General features: G+C 35.8%; 1 protein-coding gene across 1 annotated transcript in view; it reads right to left on the bottom strand.

Annotated features, from left to right (window-relative positions):
* Positions 1-24204, bottom strand: part of SLC4A10 (solute carrier family 4 member 10) — a 235318-nt gene that overhangs the window by 171921 nt on the left and 39193 nt on the right. The window contains exon 2 of the mRNA XM_023542892.2: positions 18050-18131. Coding sequence (XP_023398660.2) covers positions 18050-18131 — 82 coding nt within the window. The remainder of the gene's footprint in view (positions 1-18049; positions 18132-24204) is intronic.

A 24204-nucleotide genomic window follows, 5' to 3' on the forward strand; every position in this document is an offset into this window, starting at 1 on the left:
TCCTTTAGGGTTGCTATGGGTTACACAGGAAAAGATAAATATTACAATCAGAATGGTTGTAAGCTCTGGTACAAAGAAGGGTAGGAGTTGTAATCGGGGAGAAGCACATGATGAGCTTCTGGGGTGCTTCCAATGTTCTGTTCCTTGACACAAATATTTGTATTAAAATTATCCATTAAACTTTATATATAAGCATTCTGCATTTTTTTTCTGTACGTATGCCTCATCTCACATTAAAAAAATAAAAGATAAATAAACCAAAGGAGGAGAAAATCTTAAGGGGGAATTTAACCATTTACATGCTATAGAAGAGTCAGACAAGATTAAGAATGAAAATAATCCACTACAGTTGGAAATTAAATGTTTATTTGTAATTTTCTAGAAAGCATTTCCAGTGGTTGGAGAAATGAGTTTGAACTGAGTAAGCATAGACAGTAATATTGCCTACTGTTGCAAAAAAAAGTCTTGGCAGAGGTGGTACTGAGCTGAGCCTTAAAGATTGCAAAGGTTCCTAACAACCACAGATTAAGACAACCATTCCCAGATGGACGAAGATAAAGGACACCATGAGTTTGGCTGCCAGGTATAGAGGGCCTGGCTGGGATTAGCGAAAGGGAACTTACTACCTTTGTGGAATGTGGACTTGACAGGGCAATTGCCAGAAGTAACATCCTAAAATGTTGCCAAATGAAGGATAAAATAAATAATCTGAAGCCATATCCAAATATGATCAGATAAAAAGAGGAAGCCAAGACACACAGCTGGGCTGGTGTCCTGAGGACATTAAACATAGAAATGGGGAAGACCAGGCTGAAAGAATTTCCTGAGGCAGAATCTCACAGGGCTAGTTAAAAACTGTTCCACTGAAAAGCTACAGAGAAAAGCATGTTATAAGGAAGCAAAAATATAGGCAAATAATGGGGTATTTGGGTTAGCAAGCAGCCTAGTTTTTGCAGACATGTAGAACACACGTAACAAAGTACTATATGGGCGGGGAGGTGGGAACTCCTAAGAAAACATTGTTTGTACATTAGGTTTTAAAAAATTTTACTTTCTCAAGTGTCAAATAGTACAAAATCCTATAATGACCAGGAAGGCCTAAATCAAAATCCTTGCAGCAATACTAAGCTTCAGAAGGGATGTTGCGAGATTTCTAAAATATTCAATGCCCATTATTTAGGCTGATGGTGTTTCTCTGAAAGGGATAACTGAATTCTACTAAAATTAATATGCTTGTTTTGGAGGCTATATTTGTACTTAAACTATGTCACTTTGCTTTTTGGGAAAAACAGAAAATGCTATTTTTTTTGAGACAGGGTTAAAATACTTCCAAATTCTAGCAGGACTAAAGGTGTGGTGGGTAGAAAACTAAAAAATTGGTCATTTCTTCATTTCTGGAAGAAAGTCTGATATTATAAATATTTTAATAAGGGATATTAATATCTTGTGATTCTAATAATAATTATAGATTAGTACTCCAAAAAATTGCAAGCTGAAAAATCTTTTCTATATTTAGGTGTTTGTCCTCTGTGTATCCATGCAGGCCAGTGGAAAATGTTCATTGGTTCAGATAACTGATTATAAACAATTAAAATGTGCAATGGTTTCTTTCTTAATTAAGAAAGGCAAAATTTTGGACAAAAGAAATGAAGGAAATTAATATTTGTGTACACCCTATTATTATTTCATTTAATGCATTATCAAGTTACATTATGTGGGAAACACTGCAGAGTAGGACACCCTCTCCTCACTTATCGACTATCGCATTATCTGACATTTCGCATTTAAAAGAAAAAAAAATTTTTTTTCTTTTAATAGTAAAAATCTACTATCCAACTACTTTGCCCATTAATGATGTAGGTCTAGCAGTAACAAATGCCAAGGAGTGAGGTGAGAATGTTGGCTTTGATAGTTAAGGTTATGTGTCATGGCTTTTCTCCAAATTTTATGATTTTGTGTTGTTTATCAGCTTCCTAAAGTTAATTCGAATTTTTCTCATTCTAAATAAATACTCACCTTTGCACTTAGTTTGCATTCAAATTTTGAATTGTTTTTCTTAGAAAGAACCCTCAAAATTGAGCTTTAGGCCCCATAAAACCTGAATCTTCCCCAATACTATCTATTTGTGGGCACCTCCCACTTTTATATCTCCAGCCCAGATTAACACATCCAACTGCTTACTCAACACCCCCACTGCATGACTAATAGAAATCCTAGACTAAACTTCCAATCCTTCCCCTTTGATCTCCCTCCAAAAAAGTGCTCTACCCACAGCCTCGTCCATCTCAGCTGATAATAAAACATTTTTAGTGGCTCATACCAGAAACCTTGAGATCATTTTAAACTCCTCTCTTTCTCTTAAGCCTACAACCAATCCCTGAGGAAATCTGTTGGAACTACTTTCAACATACATCCAGATTTGGCCACTTCTCACTTTTTCACTACACAGCTCTGGTAAAAGTCACAATCATGCCAAACCTAGATTACTCCAACAACCTCCTAACAGGTCTTTCATGCTTCTTACCTTTACCCCCTACCATTGGCTCTAAACACAACAACCAGTGTAGCTCTTTTAGATCATATCATTCCTCCACTAAAACTTCTAACGTTACCCCATCTCACTCTGAGAAAGACCGAAATTTTCGTAATGCTCTACAATGCCCTCTATGATCTGCACACTCCCACCCCCTGTTAGCTCTCTGGTCTCCTCCCCTGCTAATCTCCCCCTTACTCTACTCCACTCCAGGGACACTGGCCTCCTTGCTGTTCTCGCTTCCACTTTGGTGGACTTCCTTTTCTCACTGTCTGAAATACTCTTCCCACGTGGCTAATTCCCTCACCTCCTTCAAGTCTTTGTTCATATTTCACCTTCTCAGGGAAGCATATCCTGGCTTCCTTATTTGATATTATACCTTGTCATTTCCAAACCCTTCATGTCCCTCATTATCCTCTACTTTTTCTTTTCTATAGCAAATGATCAAATTCTAACATCCCTTATGATTTGCTTATTATGTTTAGCATTTATTTTTTAATTTCACCAAAAAGTTTATAAATTGCAGGAGGGCAGGTACATGTATCCCAAGTACCTAGAACAGCATTTGATAGTTTTTGGTGAGCAATAAATATTTATCAATTGAATAATATTTTGCATAAATAGGATTTTTTTAAGTAAAATATGTAGATGGCAACATAATAATGCATTAAGAAACTTAGGCATAGAAACAAAGCTAATGCCCAAAATTTCATAGCAACGATACCGAAACTGCCTCTATTTATGGCTGTGGAACTGTAGAGAAAATATTTTCATGTTTCTGGATGATTAAGGCTTTCTCAGCAAAGAAAACTGGAACCTGGGTTAAACGACAAGCTTTGGAAGTTAAAGGTTGACTGAATAGATAAAGACCTCCAGAGAGAAATGGAGTTTTATTTCCCAGAGCTTTGTGTTTACACTGCAAAGATTATAAACTCCGGAGCCAGGAGTTTACATTCCAAAGAGTTTAAATTAGGGACTGTTCCCTTTCCTTTCCAAACATTTGTTTACATACAGAAAATAAAATTTCTCTTCCTCTCTCAGGAGAGGAGGAGGCAGATGTATAGCAGTTCCTATATGAGTGCCCAGATTCAGGATTTCAGGGTTCCCCTCCTGGGGGCATAACCATCTGGCTCTCATCTCATTACCCTGAAGGGGAAGAATGGAGCAGGGGGTACCAATGTGGTTCTTGCTGTAATCAATAATAATAGTTCTGACCCTGATCCAGGAGCCACATTTTTCCTTTTAGGGCTAAATAAATATAGGTATAAAAACTCATCAATGGCTTTAGAAGATTTTCTACAGAGATTACATGAGATAATTTGTTGTTGTTGTTGTTAATTGCCAGAGTCGATTTTGACTCACAGTGGCCTTGTATGTGCAGAGTAGAACAGCTCCATAGGGCTTTCAAGCTGTGAGTTTTTGGAAGCAGATTGCTAGGCCTGTCTTCCCAGGCACCTCTAGGTAGGTTTGAACCACGAACCTTTCAGCTAGTGATCGAGATTTTAACTGTTTGCATCATCCAAGTTGTTATTGTTGTTGAGTGCCATTCAGTGAATTCTGACTCATAGCAACCCCATGTGACAGAGTAGAGCTGCCCCATAAGGTTTTCTAGGCTATAATCTTTAGGAGATAAAATTGCCAGGTCTTTCTCCCATGGAGCCACTGTGTGGGTTAGAACCATCAGTCTTTCAGTTAGCAGCCCAGTGCATAACCGTTGTGCTACCAGGACTCCTTTGAGATGATATAGGTTATAAAACATTGAACACAATGCCTATTACACAGTAGACAGCTATACATGCTATTTCCCTTTCCCCTTAACATTGCCTCTGTCGGCTGCTTATAGGTGTAAAGGAATGGGAAGGGGTAATAAAATTTCCTATCCCATTTCACTGTCTTCTTTTTTCTCTCCATTTTGCCAACTTTTCGAGTCTCAATTATAATGACACTGACCTAAGGAAATAGAGAAACACGTCAGATTCTGGGGAAAACAGTATGAAGATCACACATCTGTATTAATACTACAATAAATTTTTGCTATTATATTGTATCCAAAATTTATTTTTCCATCCTGGTAGACATGACTTAAAAAGACACAAGGTTCAAGAAACTTAATGACAAATATCATAGTTCCGAAATGACTTAACAAGTACTCAACCTAATCTGAATTTTTTTCAAAATTATAGTTAATACTTTTTATTTTGGACACCCTGGTGGCGTAGTGGTTAAAAGCTATGGCTGCACCCAAAAGGGTGGCAGTTCAGATCCACCAGGAGCTCCTTGGAAAACCTATGGGGCACTTCTATTCTGTACTATAAGGTCTCTGTGAGTCGGAATTGACTCGATGGGAACAGGTTTGGCCTGTTTTTTTTGGGTTAATTTTTATTTTATGATAAGACTCAAAATTTAGTTAAAAGAGGGAATCCTTGAGAATGAACATTTCTTATATTAATGAAAACGGTCCATAGGAATTTGCTTTATATTATGTTAAAAACCTAAAAATGAATAAATATACAGAATCACTTTGATATGAATATATTTTGAAAACAGAACAGGACAGTGCCATTAAAAGATTCTTCTTGAGATCTGTGCAGAATATTAGGATTTATTCTGAAAGTACTTGTAATTAGAACCATCCCCACAATTCAGGCATAGAACTAAAAATCAGATAATCCCTTTCTTCGCTTATAAAATCCCATCTTCTTGAAGAAAAGTGTCTTCTTCAAGTAACTCTTTGAACAGTTAATCAAGACTTCTCCATGCAGAGTCTTAGCTGAAAAGAAAAATCTGGATTCCAGAATCCTGTATACAATTCATAATGAAGTCTGAGAAAATTACATGTAGTTAGAATACAGCAGGATGGAAAAAGAGTGACAGAAAAACCAAAGGCTTTTGTTGTGGTGGTGGTGGTAGTGGCGTGGGGGTGCTTAAAGATGAACATTTTTAGTTGACAGAAAATACAATTTCCCTATATAGAAAAACAAAGTGTTCATTAAAGGTAACATGGCCTTTCTCAGTTCAACCCCTGGTAATAAATCATGGCTTTTTGACACTTAAACTGTGTGGATATTGTGTTGCGAGCCAGGTCCAGAATGGCCAAAATATTTTAATTATATAACAGGTTACAGTACTGAAACAACTCTGAAAGTGGCTGAGGTCATGGTATAACTGGATGTTTACAAAATGCAGTGAGGAAAGAGATGAATTTGGATGGAGAGGAATCTTACTATAATTAATAATAATAGTAATAAACTGCTCTCCTTTATTTAGCTGGCAGGGAGGGGGGTCCAGCTTTCTACTCTTGAAGAGAACTGTGTGTTTTTTTCCGTGAAATGAATATAACACAGCTGGTGCATAATTACTGAGTCACTATAGCCACTTAGATGTGTCAATCAAGGGAAAAGGTCAAATACATTAAGTTGAATAAGCATGTGATCTTTAATTCCATGGAGACTAGCAGAGTCAGAAAACACAACAAGGTATCATTTGTCATAATATATCAAAGCATTCTAAATTCAACAGAAATTCTCTGCTGAGGGAAAGAGAAAAAGAGACCAAGAGGGTGTGAGTGTGTGTGCATATGTAGAGCAAACAGATACTATTAGGCTACTGCACTGTAGCCTAATATCACATAGAGTCACTATGAGTTGGTCACTATGAATAGTACATAGGGTTGCTATGAGTCAAAACCAACTTGACCGCACCTAACAACAACACAACGCTGCACTGTTGTTGTTGTGTATGTTGTTTTGCTAAAATTAGAACACTGAATCACGCTCATGCAGGACCAGTACATAGACGAAAAGGCAGTTGTTTGAAAAGAACAAGGGAAGACTGTATGGTTTAAAATTAGGAAAGTGGTGTGTCAGGGCGTATCCTTTCACCATGCTTATTTAATCTGTATGCGGAGCAAATAATCTGAGAAGGTGGAGATGGACTACATGAAGAAGAACGTGGCATCAGGATTGGTGGAAGACTCATTAACAACCTGCACTGTACAGATGACACTACCTTGCTTGCTGAAAGCAAAGATGACTTAAAGGACTTAATGATGAAAACCAATGACTACAGCCTTCGGTGTGGATTACACCTCAACATAAAGAAAACAAAAATGCCCACAGCTGGACCAATAAGAAACATTATGATAAATGGAGAAAATATTGAAGTTGTTAAGGATTTCATTTTACTTGAATCCACAATCAACATCCATGGAAGCTGCAGTCAAGAAATCAAATGACGTGTTGCATTGGGGAAATCTGCAGCAAAAGATCTCTTTAAAGTATTCAAAAGGAAAGACGTCACTTTGAGGACTAAGGTATGCCTGACCCAAGCCATGGTATTTTCAATCAGCTCATATGCATATGAAAGCTGGACAATGAGTAAGAAAGACCAAAGAAGAATTGATTCCTTTGGTGAAGACTACTGAATGGACTGCCAGAAGAATAAACAAGACTGTCTTGGAAGAAGTACAGCTAGAGTGCTCCTTGGAATCAAGGATGGTGAGACTTCGTCTCTGTACTTTGGACATGTTATCCGAGGGGCCAGTTCCTAGAGAAGAACATCATGCTTGGTAAGGTAAAGGGTCGGCAAAAAACAGGAAGACCCTCAACAAGATGGATTGACACACAGTGACTGGAACAGTGGGCTCAAACATGGCAACGACTATGGCGCAGGAGCAGGCAATGTTTCACTCTTTTGTACATAGGGTCGCTATGGCACCTAACAGCAACACAACACTGCACTTCTGTTGTTGTTGTTGTGTGTGTGTTGTTTTGCTAAAAGAAAGAGGAGTGTTACCTGAACCTGAGACCGCATAGTCACCTGTCCCTGGGTCTCCTTTTGCAATCATTCCAAAACTAAGTGTCACATGACTATGACTATTCTTTACGGAAAGTAGAAATCTTAGAAATCCTAAGGTTGTTCATCAAACAGCCATGGTATGAGATTTACTAGTTTAGAAGGTTCTGTGATATATTTTCAAAAATACCATTTCTTACATTTTTATAACACTGTCTTAAGCAAAACACAGCAACTGAAATACTTTGTATCTTGAGACAGCAGTGTTATTTTTCAACCTGGAACATGCTAAGCATGCAACATTTCTTAAATAAATGAATGAATTCTAATATGTATTTCCTAAGGAAAGAAAAAAAGAACTGGGAATTCCCAATTTGGATAGGATATAAAACAGAGCTTAAAGAGAAATACTGGAATTCAAGTCAGATAAGAAGTTATGGATATGATCTATGAACTTAAAAAAAAAAAAAAATCCAGCTGTTGAGGAGTCAAGTCCAACAAAGAAAACAGCAGTAAACTATATAAACTAGAATTCAAGTAAAAAGCAGTAAACAATCCCAACCTGTATTAAAGTAAATGTTCTTGTGTGGTACTAAACAACGGGCACTAGCCATTAAAGGCTGTAGGAGTTCACAATACAGTGAAATTAAGAGTAATTTAGGCATTCAGGAAAAGTCTCATGGAGACGTTGGAACTTGAATTGGGTTTTAATAAGTAGTTTCGGATTAGCAGAAGAGGGGCAGTCTTGAAAAAGGAGATAATGTGAGCAAAAGCAGAAGAGCAATTTTGAGGGATAATTGTAAAACACATGTTAGAGCAGGAAAAAAAATGAGATAGAATATATGTTATTATAATCACAAAAGCTTATAATCTCACTATTTTAAGATATTTATGTTTTGTTTTATTTCATAAAGAAGAAGGAGAAAATTGATCAATATATGTTCTGAGAAAGTTAAAAGATATGAATGCTAAAAAGAAGATGGTGCTCCTCACTCCAGCCCCAAAAAAACTAGTGCCCAAGTTTAATTAAATTAAATTAAGATTTCTGAATAGCCCTACCACTTGCATCCAGGAAAAAGTTAGGAAAAGAGCAAAAACATTAAACAGTAATAACCCTTGTACCATTTATTATTTTTTTCAGATTATATTTTCCATTGTATTTAATTCAAAAGAAATGTGCACTAGAACTTGGGAGTACACATACAAATATTGGCTTTTTCTGGGATTTAAGGTAGTCAAAGACAAAAAGGCTTGCTTAGAAAATATGAAGAGTTGTTGAGAGAAACAGACAATCCCTATGGGGAAAGTTTATGGAATTCTTAAGTGATAAAATTAATTAATTAATTAATTAATTAAAACACCTAAAACAGCCTTGGTATTTCTGTATTATTGTTATTGTAGTGGTTAGGTCCCTTCAAGTCAGTTTCGACTCATAGCAAGCGACCCTATATGTACAACAGAACAAACACTGCCCGGTCCTGTGCCATCCTCACAATCTTTGCTATGTTTGAGCCCATTGTTGCAGCCACTGTGTCAATCTATTTTGTTGAGGGTCTTCCTCTTTTCATTGACCCTTTACTTTATCAAGCATGATGTCCTTCTCCAGGGACTAGCCCTTTCTGAAACATGTCCAAATTACGAGAGAGGAAGCCTTACCATCATCGCTTTTAAGGAGCATTGTGGCTGTACTTCTTCCAAGACAGATTTCTTCATTCTTCTGGAAGTCCGTGGTATATTCAATATTCTTCACCAACGCCAACATTCAAAGGCATCAATTCTTTCATCTTCCTTATTCATTGTCCAGTGTTTGCATGCATATGAGGCAACTGAAAATACCATGGCTTGGGCTAGGTGCACCTTAGTCCTCAAAGCGACATCTTTGCTTTTTAAGATTTTAAAGAGTTTTTAAGCAGCAGATTTGCCCAGTGCTTTTTACAAATGAGAAATAGATATTTTGGTAGAATTTTTAATGTCCATAATGTTTTACAGCTTCTCCCATCAAGAAGTAGAATCAATTCTTCCAACCCTTCAATCTGGGCTTGGCTGTGTGACTTGTTTTCACCAGTGGGTCATTAGCAAATGTGACATAAGCACAGGATTGAAGGGTGCTTGTGCATTAGTTCTTGGGCTTCAGTGCTCTAATGCCTCTGGGAACTCCTTTGCCACTGCATAAACACACCCAGGCTATCCTGTTGGATGATGAGAAACTATGTAGAGAGAAGCTCTAGTCCACAGCCATCCCATCTGAAACTTTCGTAAACTTGCCGGTTTCAACTACCAAATCACCAGTTGACTGTGGATGCAGGAGCCAGCTGAGTCAGATTAGAACTAACCTAATTAAGCCGAGTTCATTCCAAACTGACAACCTATAGAATCATGACCTAAATAAAATTGCTACTGTCTTAAGCCATCAAATTTGGAGATGGTTTGTTACACACCAATAGCTAACTGATGAAAATGATCTGCAAGAAAAATTAAGGAATTACAATGGATGAATTTGACAGGATATAAAATACTGTTACATACCAGTAGGTAACAGAGGAGAGCTATTCAGGTTAGAAAACAATTGGAAAATGTTAATTAATGAAAGACATCTCAAACAGAAGACAAGTTAACAGGGATCATGGATTAATAGTATTGATCTTGAAATGCGACTAGTGTTGATAGGGATAAAAAATACTTATAAGAACTTGCTTAAGGGTATAAGCTGAAAATACCAGAAAAGCTCAAGAGAATTCAAGGCAGAATATAAATAAGTGTCAAATCATTCAGTACTTCAGATAGTTTTAAGAGTTTAGAGCTAAAAAATAAACTTTTTAAAATGGAGAACCTACAATGTGCCACGTACTATGCTAAATGCATTACTTATATTTTCTCATTAAACTTCATAAAATTCCTCTAAGTTGTGAGCTATTTTTCCCAACTTACAGATAAGGTCTAAAATCAAAAAGTAAGAAACAGAGTAAAGAGTCAAAATCAGATCTATCACGTCTGTCTAATTTTGTCACATATAACCTCTGGTGTACGTTCTCTTAGCACCTTACACTTCCTAACATAACTTTTCCAGTTTCAATTCAATAATTAATTGTATAATGCCTAAGATGGTCTTTATAGACAGTAGTAGGGTCTGTGTAATCATTTTTATACTTTCAGTACCTGGCATATTAAACATGCAATGATTATTTCTTGTATAAACAAATGAAGGACTCCAAATCTAAAGCATTTCACCACATTATATGCTGAAGTAGGCTGGGATATTGAAAAATGGCTCACAGAATGAGAGAAGATCTTTAGGAAGATAAGACTTGTATTGGCAGATGAAAAATAGATGGCATATTTTATGAAAGAAGGCACAGGAACAGAGGGCCCAGAGACGCATTTAAGGATACTTTTAACTGTTTTTACCAGGAAGCAAACAGAATTTTTATTTCTTTAAACATCTATTGCAATAAACATGGCCTTAGACTGACATATGGAAACTGTTTCTTGTTTTTCAATAATTTTTACAGAAAATTTTAGATGAAAACAATGACTTTGCGCTTTACCATACATATCCTGGTAGCAGTGGCATGATGGGGCTGGCTTACACCAGCTCACCAGAGCCAATTGTGCACATATCTTTTCAGCTTTTAGTGAAAACATATCTGCGGCTTGAAGTCAGCCATACAGGGAATATTTAACCATGGAAATTGGCAAATACTACAAATCAAGGCGATGTGACTTAAGGGGGTGGGGAGCATTACCTGGTAGGAACATAAAGACAGAACTTCCTTTTGGTTGTTATTTAAAGTTGTTGACAGTTTTGTATACCCAGAAGTGGCCTGATCAATTTACCTTAATAAAACTGGCTCTGTTTTCTAGAAATAATCACTTGAGCAGTTTCATAATTCCATAATTATGTGGATACTAAGTACCCACCTTTGTGTGAAAAGATAAATTACTTTAACGGATGCAAAAACATAGAGCTAAGATGATGCTGAAAAAGTGAAACTGGGTGTTATCCTCCCGCTTGTATCCATTTTCATCCTCAGAGTCACATATGACCCAAAAAGCCTTTTAGGAAGAAGTGAAGCTGAAGCAAAATCCCTTTGCTTTGAGATTTAAAGTCATTAATGCATTTCTGAAGACCTTTTGGTTAGCCTAAGGAGCCCTGGGGGCACAATGGTTAAGCACTCATCAGCTAACCAAAAGTTCATCAGTTCAAACCCACCAGCGGCTCTGTGGGAGAAAAGACCTGGTGATCATCTTCTATGTGTGGCGCGGGGGGGGGGGGGCACTTTTCTATATTTCTTGGATTTTCTATTTGAATTTATATTATTTTTATAATTCAAAAAACAATAAAAGTATTTTAATTTTGGGAAAAATATAGACATTCAGTCAGGGTAAGGGAGACCAGTGGATAAAAGAGGGAAGTGCCAAGGAAGACGTGGTTTAAGAAGTAAGAATAAAGGCATAGTCAAAAATTTTTAAAAACCACAGAAAATTCAGAAGGGCTGTGGGCAGAGGGCCACTGTAGTTGGCAATTGAGAGCACTGTTTTAATAGGTAAAATGTAGGTTAATCAATAAACCTTAAGAGTGAATTAGAATTGGATGGCATGAGAGAAATACACCATTCACATAACAAGTCAATATCTCAACGTAGTTCATTTTCATGATCAATACCACTATTAACTGGATTGGTATTGCTTACACTACAGTTTTCTATTAATCACTATGATGCCATAAAATGCTCTCCTGCTATATTTTCATTTAGTTAAATCATGGCAATTTATCACTACAAGAAACAAATTAACTTATGAAAAGAAAAAAAATAAGGATGATTTAAAATAATTTAGTTGAAAATTGGAAATCCTTTTACTAATAAGGCTGTAATACTTTTATTACAAATCCACCTAAGGTAATTTAGAAGCAGTTTTGAAAATAGTCAAATAGAATATTCATAATTTTCTTGCCCTAGAGACCAGACAAAAGCTTATTTTATTGGTAGAAAATTAAAATTTCATTTTATTCTAACACGATTTAAATCATTTTTACTTCCTTTATTATCTCCCCACCTGAAGCTCATTAACAGGGAGAAACAAGAGAGAAAGGGAAAAAATAGAATGACACACTAGGGGAAGTAGGAGCAAGTTTGTGGCCAAGAAAAAGGGAAGACAGAATGGGGGAGTAAACAAAGTCACTAGCAGAAAATACAAAAAAGAACACTCAGAAGGTAACCTCAGAATACCCCGAAATGGAATTAATTCTAATGTGGTTTTAGGGACCCTATATTGTTAAAATTAAAAGTTTGTATTATCCAAAATATCAAGAGCAACATCTTTTTCAATTATTATTAAATACTTTTTTATTATCATCATTTCTATCAACCACTATTTTAAATGTATACATGTATGTGCAAAGTAGCTACAGTATTTTTTTTTTTTTTCCGAAAGGAATCTAGAACTCAAGTGTTCTGTTGACAGCACCGCTATCTAAACCTCCTTGGAGAACAAAGAGCATAAAATAGAGACTTGGTTCAGTGCTCGTACCCTATTAGTAATTAATAAATATTGGTGAATGATGATGACTTCCTGAGAAATTTCCTAATTCACTGGTAACCTACCCCGACTTATATTGTGGGGGATCCTGTAGATGGGGAATAACCTGTGGAGGTTATGTATCACAAGCATTTGAGGAGCTGTAAAGTATAGCCCTATTGGAAAAGATAAGCAGCCAAAATACAGATTTAAGAATTTAATCAAGTAGACTGTTAATCTCCTTCACAATGTCACCTTCACAGTACTACCCCTACATTGTTAAACTGTGTAACTAAATAATGAACACACTTAATCAAGTCACAGAGGTCTAAAAAATGAAAAACAAAAGTATATTGTTAATATAAACGTATGTAGTAAATACTAAGAGGCTTTGATCATTTCTGGTTATTAGTCTTCAAAGTATTTTTCGAGAAAAATATTAAAGGATTAAAGGAATTTCCTTACCTTGAAATTCCCTCTTTTAATATTTATAGGATTATATTTAATATAATGAAAGGGAATTTCTTTTCATCTACTGTATCTCTGAAATAGTGATTGAATTAAAATGTTATGTATACACACACAAACACACAGTTCTCCTCTTTCAAAGAGGATATGTCATAAGTCACTTTCAATAGCAAATAACCCCAAATATTGCACTGTGCTTTTGATAGATAGTAATACTACAACAGATTTGATTAGTAAGGAACAATGAAAGAAGAATAAAAAACATGGGCTCTTGTTATAAAGTTATTGCCTAAAAACTGACATCCTAAGCTAAAAAAAAAAAAGCTAGGGATATAAAAATGGAACCCCCAAATTATGAAACCACAAACTTGAAGAGTTTCTTAGCCATACATACACATTAGAGTATATGTTACTATCCTCTTGCAAACACATGTCTATGACTACTTGCCAATGGTCTAATAAACAATTACTCAATTTAGAGAAATACTTTAGGTCTTTCAAATTTACCTGGGATTATAATAGACTGTAAAAGCAGACTATACAACTATCAAGTGACCTATCACTTCAAATAAACAAAACTCCCACGAATAAATTGTATATCAAAATAAACTGATGTGGATCACATACACAAATTACGTGGAGCAATTACAGTGAAGAAACGTGGAATACAGTGTACAGTTCACCTTAGAGTTAATTTTACAAAAACAAAAAAGTAAATTCCTTTATGAAAGACTTTAAAAGTATATTTATTCTCTTTTTGGTTCTTATTCTTAGTATAGAAAACATGGGAAAATAGAAGAAAGCGCTCATCATGAAATATGCATAGGTGTTCAAAGTTAAGTCCCTTAGCTCAATAATGGAATGAAATTTACTATTGGCTGTTTTTTTCTGAAGTATCCAGTATCAGCCTCTCTGCCTAACTCCTATCTTCAAATATCCAAAGTGTTTGGCAGGCAAATGTACACTTTCAAATAGATGTTTATAATTAATTAACTTCAGTAGTTATTATCAATGGACCAAATACCATTTAGAATTGCCCCTTCAATTGGCGTTGAGTCTATATGAACCATACTAAATTATACAAAAGTTAATCAACCAACAACAGTAGGAAAAAAGTCTTTTTCAAAGAGAAAGACACTTGGAATAAGGCAACAATAAGATTATTCACTTTGTGGTATGGGAGAGAAAAGAATTTAAAATAAGAGAACATGAGGTTATAATAAAACTAATCTCTATTAGGAGAGTTGGCTTTCCTGCTTATGAAACTCCCAGGCTAATGGGAATTTGCTAACTGTAAGATTTTACAAATGTTTTCAAAATCATTTGGTTTGCACTCGACTACTAAGTGAAAGGTTGGCAGTTCAATCCCCCACCGCCCCCCCCCCCCCAGTAGCACTGCAGAAGAATGGCCTAGAGATCTACTTCTGCAAAGAGTACAGCCAAGAAAACCCCATGGAGCAGCTCTACTGTGTAACACATGGGGTCGCCATGATTCAGAATCAACTCAACAGCTTTGCTTATGTTATTTCATTGGACTTTAGATTTATAACACATTATTGTTGTCAGATACCATGAAATCGATTCCGACTTATGGCGACCCCGTGTGTACAGAGCAGAGCGGCCTCAAAAGAAAATAAGCTAATAAGCCAATATTTTCTCAAATGGAGTGAATAAAAGAATAAGAAGATATTAAATCCTTGACTAGAGATTATTTTAATATCTGATAAAAACCATACTTTGGGTTAAAAAAAATTTTAATTCGCAGGCCAAGTTTAGTGATTAGTTTAACTTTTCCATTTCTGTTTTAAATTTATAAATTCCTGTATATCAGCTTAAAATGTAACTAGATTGATTTATCTTAATATAGGAAAAAGTAGAGATTCCTGTATTTATATTTTAAATGTTTGAAAAGTAATTAAATTTCTGACAAGCATTAATTATACATTATTAGTGACACGTTATTGAATTACATGAGTGAGATTCAATATAACACATTTCTTTAGCACCTATCTAGTTTAAGAGAAAGTGCTGGATACCATGGGAGAATGCAAAGATGTATAAAACAAAAATTTGTCCCTCAAAGAGCTTATAATCAAATAAGGAAGATAATATATGTATATACAGTATCCACTGTAGATATCAGCAAACAGAGCAAAAGCTAGATTACCCAATTGTGTTTCACCAATCAGAAAGCTTATTTACTAAAAGAATTGAAGGCCTCTGTGTGGTGCAAACAGTTTGCATTCAGACTACCAACTGAAAGGTTGATGGTACAAACTCACCAAGCAGTGCCTTGGGAGAAAGACCTGGCAATCTATTTCCATAAAGATTACAGCCAAGAAAACCCTATGGAGTTCAGCTCTACTCTGTGACACATGGGGTTGCCATGAGTCAGAATCAACTTAGTGGATACAGGTTTGGTTTTGGTACACTACCACATGTATTTCCTAACCATGCCTAGGTAAAGAAAATGTATGTATTATATGCAGGTATAGTAATTAAATTAACCTTATAAATCTTATCATTGTAGTATGTATTTTCCATCCTAAGGACCATTAAGTGTTTTATTGTAATTATAAATGATTAATCATTGTCAACTTCCAATTTTCTGTGTATGGATTATCCATCACAATCTTCAAACCCAAAATGGCTTTATCTTGGCATTCAGTATATTTCTAGACTAACTTTCTCCTCATTAGGCTTTTCTGTATTTAGTGAATATGAGCTTAGCTTAAGTCATGGCACAACAAAAGTAGGAAGGTAAATCTGATGCCAAAAATGTGACATAATGGCATATCAAGTTTTAACATATATTTTATATTAACCATTAGTTTAAATATTTCAAGTTTTTTGCTCCTGTAAATTTGCGCGAGGAAAGTGGATAGCGTATCAAGTCACTGTTTTTGTTAGGTACCCATCGAGTCGGTTCCAACTCATAGCGACCCTATGTACTACAGAACGAAACACTGCCCAGTCCTACGTCATCCTCACAAATGTAATGCTTGAGCCCATCGTTGCAGCCACTGTGTCAATCCATCTTGTTATGGGTCTTCCACTTTTCCACTGAACCCTCTATTTACCAAGCATGATGTCCTTCTCCAGGGACAGGTCCCACCTGATAACTAGTAATAATTTCTGGGTAAAAAATGAACTAATGGTGTGTGTGTACATTAAAATGTAGTATAATAATAATTGTAAATAGTCATATAACTTATGCCAGGTGCTAAGTATTTTTCCTTTAATTCATATAAAAACATTTGAAAATATATTCCATTACTACCCTTATTTTAACAGTTGAGAAAACTAAAGTGCAGTTAGCTAACTGGCTTAAAGTTAAGTAAAATAAGTGGCAGAATTGCTATTTGAACCCAGTGCAGTTTCAGAGCCTATACGAAACCACTAAGCCATACCACCTCCCTGCTGAATTATCTGGCCTTTTTCCTACTGAGGAGAGTATACACATATGATGTCTCCACTTCCATACTATATATCTGGGAAAGACTAGAAGGGATCGTTGTTGGGTGCTATTGAATTGATTCTGACTTATAGTGACTCTACAGGACAAAGTATAACTGCCCCATAGGTTTTCCTCAGTTGTAATCTTTACGGGAGCAGATCACTAGGTGTTTTCTCCCACAAAGCGGGAGATGGGTTCAAACCACCAACCTTTAGGCTAGCAACCAAGTGCTTTAAACATTGTCCTACCAGGGCTCCTCTAGAAGGAATTAGAAGGCCAACTATCCTTCACTGTATTCCAGTGATATCCCATTCTAATAACTTAGACTGGGGTCAGGTGCCTTTCCTGTGAGCACCCTCTACTTGCGTCTCTCATAACTCTTGATATACTGATTTGTCATCAATTTTTCTTTTCATTTCCCAATTGATAGTAAATCTTAAAGCAAGGATTATTGAATTAATGACATAGTGCCTGGAATACAGTAGAGGCTCAATAAATTGTCTGTTGAATAAGCGAATACTTCTTATTGATTGTGAGCCCTGGTAGTGTGGTGGTTAAAGTACTTGGCTGCTAACCAAAAGGTCGGAGGTTTGAACAGTGGGAGAAAGATGTTGTAGTCTGCTTTTGTAAAGATTTATAGCCTTGAACTTACTGGTCTAACAGAGACTAGAGAAACCCTACGAGTATGGCTGCCAGACACTCTTTTAGTTCAGTAATGAAGTCACCCCTGAGGTTCACCCTTCAGCCAAAGATTAGACAGACCCATAAAAAAAAAATGAGACTCAGTGGGCACACCAGTCTACGGGCAAGGATGAGAAGGCAGGAGAGGACAGGAAAGCTGGTAACAGGGAACCCAAGGTTGAGAAGTGGAGAGTGTTGACGTGTCATGGGTTGGCAATCGATGTCATAAACCAATACGCGTATTAATTGTTTATCAAGAAGCTGGTTTGCTCTGTAAACCTTCATCTACAGTGCAAGAAAAAAAAAAAGGTTTACAGCCTTGGAAACCCTATGGGGCAGTTCCACTCTGTTCTATAAGGTTGCATTGAGTTAGAATCAACTTAACAGCAGTGGGTTTGGTTTTGGTTTTTGGCTCTCATTGTTTGCAGGTCTGCCTATTGAAATTCCAGGCTGCACCAAAACAATGGTCTCTCCCTCCCTCCTCCTCTCCTCACTCCTGTGACACCAGCTCCTGCAATTCTCCTCAACAGGACAAGCTTCTCTTTAAAAAGCTTTAGAAAAACATACCAATAGCTATCCCAAGAAGGAGAGCTTCTTACCTTCTAAATCCTCTTTCTCAAAGTGTGTTTTGAGAATAGAACGAGTTCCACCTCTATCCACAACTGCTTCTTCATCATTTCTCTGTAGAACGGGAAGAAAGAAGGTTAAACGTAGTATATATATTTAATGTTCAGAAAATAAACTTCAATACGATCAAATATTTTAAGACTTTAATTCACTTAAGTCCGCTTGTAAGCAAACATTCTATTTGATTATCAAGTGTTGGTTCAAAAAGGAGAAGACTCAAATAAGTTTGACCACATAGTCAGAGAAGGAACATCATTTGATTTTCCATGAAACTGAAGGAAGGCAGTCAAACATTCCAGTTGGCATCATTTGTTAGTGAGATGAAAAACAGAAAACAAACAATTATCCTGTCAATTTAGTAACATTCATTTTTATCTCTGATAATGAATTATTCTAAACAAACTGATACTTTGAACTACACAAGGAAAATATGAAAATCATTAGAATTGATGCCACTAAAGGTATGGCAGGGTGAAATAATTCTACTGCCATTAAAAATAGGGTTGGGAATCTAATCCCTTGAAAACGAGTAGTAGCAAGTATTAAGTAAACTACAACTCTAACTACTTTGCTTCAGTATAATGCATTTTATTCAAAAGCTAAGCTGTACATTAAACCTCCATTTAGTTTCTCTATGTATTTTTACCTTATTCAGAACGGCTGAACAGAGGCTATGTCTTTTGAACACTGTATGCAATGTTCAAAACAATACACTCACTCATTTGGTCCCAATAAAATAATTGGGTGAAGAGTATGATCCATTAGACCATGCAGGAATGGACAAAACACAAAATACTGAATGACGTAAAATACAAACTATTTTCAACATTCATATGGTTATAAACACTGAGCGCAGAAGGAGAAATGAAAAACTGAACTACAGACGAATAAAGTTTCCAAGATGTATTTCTAAGCATATCCTAGAGTATGACTATTAGATAAGTTTTTTTTTTTCTCCTTTGAAACCCAAAGAGTTTGCTGAAGAAGGGAAAAAATACAACATTTTTTTCTATTCATCGATTATATCAAGTATGCTGAAGAAGGGAAAAAATACATTTTCTTCTATTCATCAATTATATCAAAACATCAGACACCGGGACCCTGTCCTTCTTTCATTAAGGAAGCAGTCTTTCACTAAGTGCCATAATAAGTACTAATGAAAACAAGAGTATGAGAATCCATACAATTAAATCACTGTTTCATTTAGGAGGCTGAACTCACATTGTTCCTCAGGAGTTGAATAGGCTTTCCAGGAAGGGGAAATAACAGATGTGGAAATGTATACACAGGCAGTCCCCAAGTTAGAAACGAGATCAGTTCCTAAGTCTGTCTTGAAGTCGAATTTGTAACTAAGTCGGAACAGGTAAATACCATTCTTACTTAGCATCAGTTATCAACATCTCAGGAAAATCACTGGCAGCACTTGCAAGGCACTCATTGCTTCACTTTGCACTTTAATGTTATACAAATTTGCCCTCACTTTGAAATGATAGAGCCAACCCCTACTCACAACAAATCCTTCATCACGATCACCTTCACTTGCTGCATGTGCAGCTTTCAAATCATGGACAAGCCTTGGAGCTTTTTCTTTCACTGATAGGCTTTATGGCAGTCCATTCTTAAATATAATTTGTCCGTTAGATGGACCTGGTGACTTACTGTAGTTAGAGAATTTGAGAGGAGTTTAGACGAGCTGAATCCAAGAGTTTGATGGAAAAATACCTAAGGGTTAAATCATGGAGTTTCTCAAACGAAAAGCCTGAGAATTTGTACTTTGAAACATAAACAAAGGGGTATTGCTGTGCAGAACAGTGTTATGAGTCAAGTTTTTGTTTTTTGTTTTAAGTAGATTTAATGTGTTATCATGTGTAAGATGAATTTGAAAAGAGAAAGTGACTGAAAGGAGAATAAACTAAGAAGATAACAGCAACATATTGATGGGACAAAAAGATAACTTAAGATGTTAAGCCCAGATGCCCAAGAATATGAAGATATCACTGGAAGAAGTAACTCAGTAACAGAGTCGGTTTAGTTGTGAAAAGAAAATTGACTCCATTTTGGAGTTGTTGGGCTTGAAAAAATAGTAAGATTTCCAAGTTGAAATTCACAGCAGACAACTGAAGATGTGGAATTGAGCACAAATAAGAGGTGGGAGTTGGAATGTGGATTTATGTCTCAGAAAATAAGAATTTAAAGGTTAAATTTGGTCTGAGTATCATCCAGTACACCAACTCTTAATGTTTGAACCACCTCTATAATTTTCTTTTCAAGGGGTTGTCCAGGCTATACTTAAAGTTCTCAGCAAAACGGGAACTCTCCGTCTCAAAAAGAGCTCATTATGTTTTCACATAGATCTGCCTTTGTAAAGTTCCATTTATATTGAGATAAAATCTATTTCCCTCTGATTTTTACCCATCAATGCAAATTCTGCTCTTTGGGCCATATAAAAACCTCCTCCCTCTTCTCCAAGGCAGTCCTTCAGAAAACTGAAGGCAATAATCACGCTTTCCTCCCTTATCTTACCCCTATTTTCTTTCTGGAGTAAATTTTTCCAGTTACTTATTCTGCTACTTATATAAAATACTATTCATGTGAATGAGTTGTCTGAGGTACAGAATAGAGAGAAGTAAAAAAAAAAAAAAGGCCAAAAAGGCCTTAAAGAATATTTATAAATAAGGTAAATAAGGAATCAGAGTAAGGAGAAGAGAAATAAAACAACAATCAAAGATGTCAAACTACAGAGAGATGTTTAAAATAATGCGTAATTGTTTTCTAATGCTGTTGAACTTGAACTACATCATTATTGTTAACCATAAGAGGAGGAGCATATGAAGAAAATGCCAAAGAAAAAATCTAATGAAGGAGAACTAATGAGGTAATCTATGGTGAAGAAATGGGGAGGGTTGATATAGCTCAATCAAGAAGATAAGTTAACAGAAAAATTAAATAGAGATATGTTATAATAAGAGGGGGCTGGAAAGTTAAAACGTGGTAGTGCTTTTCTTTGCAAGTCAGCTAAACCCAAAAAACTAAACCCAGGGCTGTCGAGTCGATTCCGACCCATAGTGACCCTATTGCAAGTCAGCTAGACCTCTGCATATCTGAAAGCTAAAGGAAGGTGCCAATACAGAAGAAAAGATCTGAGATGCTAGGAAAGAAGTAAATAAAAAGGCCCCCAGGATTCAGGAAAGAATATGATACTGACTTTAGCTACTAGCCTTAGAGATAGGTACCTTCTTTTTCCAAGATTTGGAGGAAAGGCTAAGGGCATTGTTACATAAGTCAGAGATATTCTAAAGAAATAAAGAGAACGGTAGGTGAGAACGTTGTTGGTATTTTAGACAAAGTCAGAGGTGATATCATCTTCCAAAAGTGACAGAGTACGTACATGAAGGAACTGACCCACTGAGAAGAGTAAAATGTTCAAATCGCTCCTGAACATGATATTTTGGTTGACATTCTCAGGATTTTTTTATTATTATTATTATTCTCAGGATCTTTTCATGGATAATCAGGACAGACAACTACCCCCATGTAGTTTGAGATGGCCAAGGCAAAGGATGCTAAGAGAAAAATATCACAGTACATTCTAATTCCCTTGAATAGGTATTAAAGACAATTAAAAACCCCTGTAAGAGCAAGAGTATAACAAACTGCACCCTTCCAGGACATTAACAACTTGCTTCAAATTAGCTTTTCTGATAAATTTGCTAATCTCTTAAAAATGTCTTCAAGGAATTAGCTGCGGGACTAGTAAATGAGGTGGGAGGTATATGGCTAATAGAATTAGCATAGAATTAGTAGTAGTGTTAAAACAGCAAAGAGATATTAGAGTGAGCTGCCTAAAGTGTTCCTAATACACATTCTGCTTTATCCCAAATTAAAAAAAAAAAAAAATTCCAGTGTCTGTGAAAAAAACCTGAGTTACTTACACATATAAATGCTTTTTAATTCCTGAACACATAATATTGGTAGAGATTTGGCCCTCATGTTTTATCAATCAATACTTTGAGATGATATTATAGACAGATTTCAGCATAATGAAGCACAGTTCTCATGTGTACATACACATGAAAATACACAGTGGAAGGACACGTTTCATAGCCTGTGTCTTTCTGATGGCATGTGCTGACACAGGTCAGGGCAAACGGCTGGATATCAGAGTCAAAGAAACCTACACTATTAAAAAAATGGGAGTAAAAACAAAAATGAAGATAGAATTCAGGGCTCATTGCTCTTCTCATTGTCAAAGTTTAAAAAAATCTCGCTGTTGGTTTCAGCGATAATGGCAATAGAGAAAAATAAAGGCAAGAATTTAAATAATTTTCCTGAACCAGAAAAATGCAAGTTTCAGCCTATTTAGAATCTGTTCTTGATACATTTACAAATCAAATTTATCCTCTGTGGAAGGCCTATTCAAATATATGTCACATTGGAATGCATCTCTCCCCACTGGGGCTTTGTTAGGCAGGAAGCCAAAAGCTAAGTCATGCATCCATGTTCAAAGGTCAGAAGGAACACTGTTTCACTACATCTCAAAATGGCAATCTTTAAAACAATTACAAAATGGAAAGCTCTATATGGAAAACAAACAAACAAAAAATTTCCCCTGTACAATAATATATTTAATTATGATTTCAAGGACTGGAACCAATTTTTCAACTTATACAAAAAGTATGTGTCCTTATTTATATAAAGCCTATGTATGCTGTCAGCATACAAAAGATAATGCCATTGAATAGCTAATGTAAAAAAAAAAAAAATGTAAAAGATACTGATATTTACCACAAAAGAAAAAATGAAGAAAAAAAGTACATTGAAATAAAGGGAAATTTTTCAGCAACAGCAGAAGTGCAATTCTAAAAATAGCTAATTATGTAATTACTATCTAAATTGCTGGTAGAAGTGACCTAATTTTAATACATTTATTTGAAAAAGAGAAGAACCAAACCCTAGAATGTCTCATTTTGAAGCATCATATATATTAACCCCTTTACATATTTTTTTTTTTTTTTACATACTCTCTGGAGGTTCCACGGGAACGTCAAATGTATAACCTTTTAGGCTAAAAACTTTCAGGATACAAATTAGTATTTATTATACAGAAATTTCCTACTTTAGCTATATTTCAAAAAATCATTTACATATTTTCAAGAATTTTATAAAGAGTATTTCTCTTCCCCCTTGTTACTAAGAGATAGTAAACAAGGGGTATGACAAGGGGAATACAAAGGGACATACGGCACTGTGTGCCTGACTGTGGTTACTGCAAATATACCCATAAGATAAATATTTCATTTTGTACTGAGTTATACTCCTTAGATTTGTTGAATATAAAACACATTAATATACTCTAATTTCCATATTTAGTAATTTAGAAATAAATTTTAGCACTGTATAGGTAGAGAGCACATAAATATATTACATTCCCCTCAAATGCAATTTATCCTGGCTACGCCATTTGTTTTAACATTTGTCTGTCAGTGTAATACTGTGGTGGCTTGCTTGTTGCTGTGATGCTGAAAGCTATGCCATCAGTATTTCAAATACTAGCAGGGTCATTCATGGTAGACAGGTTTCAGCAGAACTTCCAGACTAAGACAGACTAGGAAGAAGGACCTGGTTATCTATTTCTAAAAAAAAAAAAAAGTCAGCAAAAACCTTATGAATAGCAGTGGAACACTGTCTGATACAGTGCCAGAAGCCGAGCCCCTCAGGTTGAAAGGCACTCAAAGTATGACTGGGGAAGACTTGATGTGGATGGAGTCAAGCTTTCGGGACCTTCATTTGCTGACATGGCATGACTCAAAATGAGAAGAAACAGCTGCAAACATCCATTAATAACTGGAACATGGAACATATGAAGTATGAATCTGGGAAAACTGGAAGTTGTCAAAAATGAAATGGAACACTTGAAGTTCAATATTCTAGGCATTAGTGAGCTAAAATGGACTGGTATTGGCCATTTTGAATTGGACAATCATGGTCTACAATACTGGGAATGACAAATTGTAGAGGAATGGTGTTGCACTCATTGTCAAAAACAACAGCTATATCCTGAAGTACAATGCTGTTAGTGATAGGATAATATCCATATGTTTACAAGGAAGATGAGTTAATATGACTA

Source organism: Loxodonta africana, chromosome 6 (assembly GCF_030014295.1).
Source record: "Loxodonta africana isolate mLoxAfr1 chromosome 6, mLoxAfr1.hap2, whole genome shotgun sequence".
Lineage (NCBI taxonomy): Eukaryota > Metazoa > Chordata > Mammalia > Proboscidea > Elephantidae > Loxodonta > Loxodonta africana.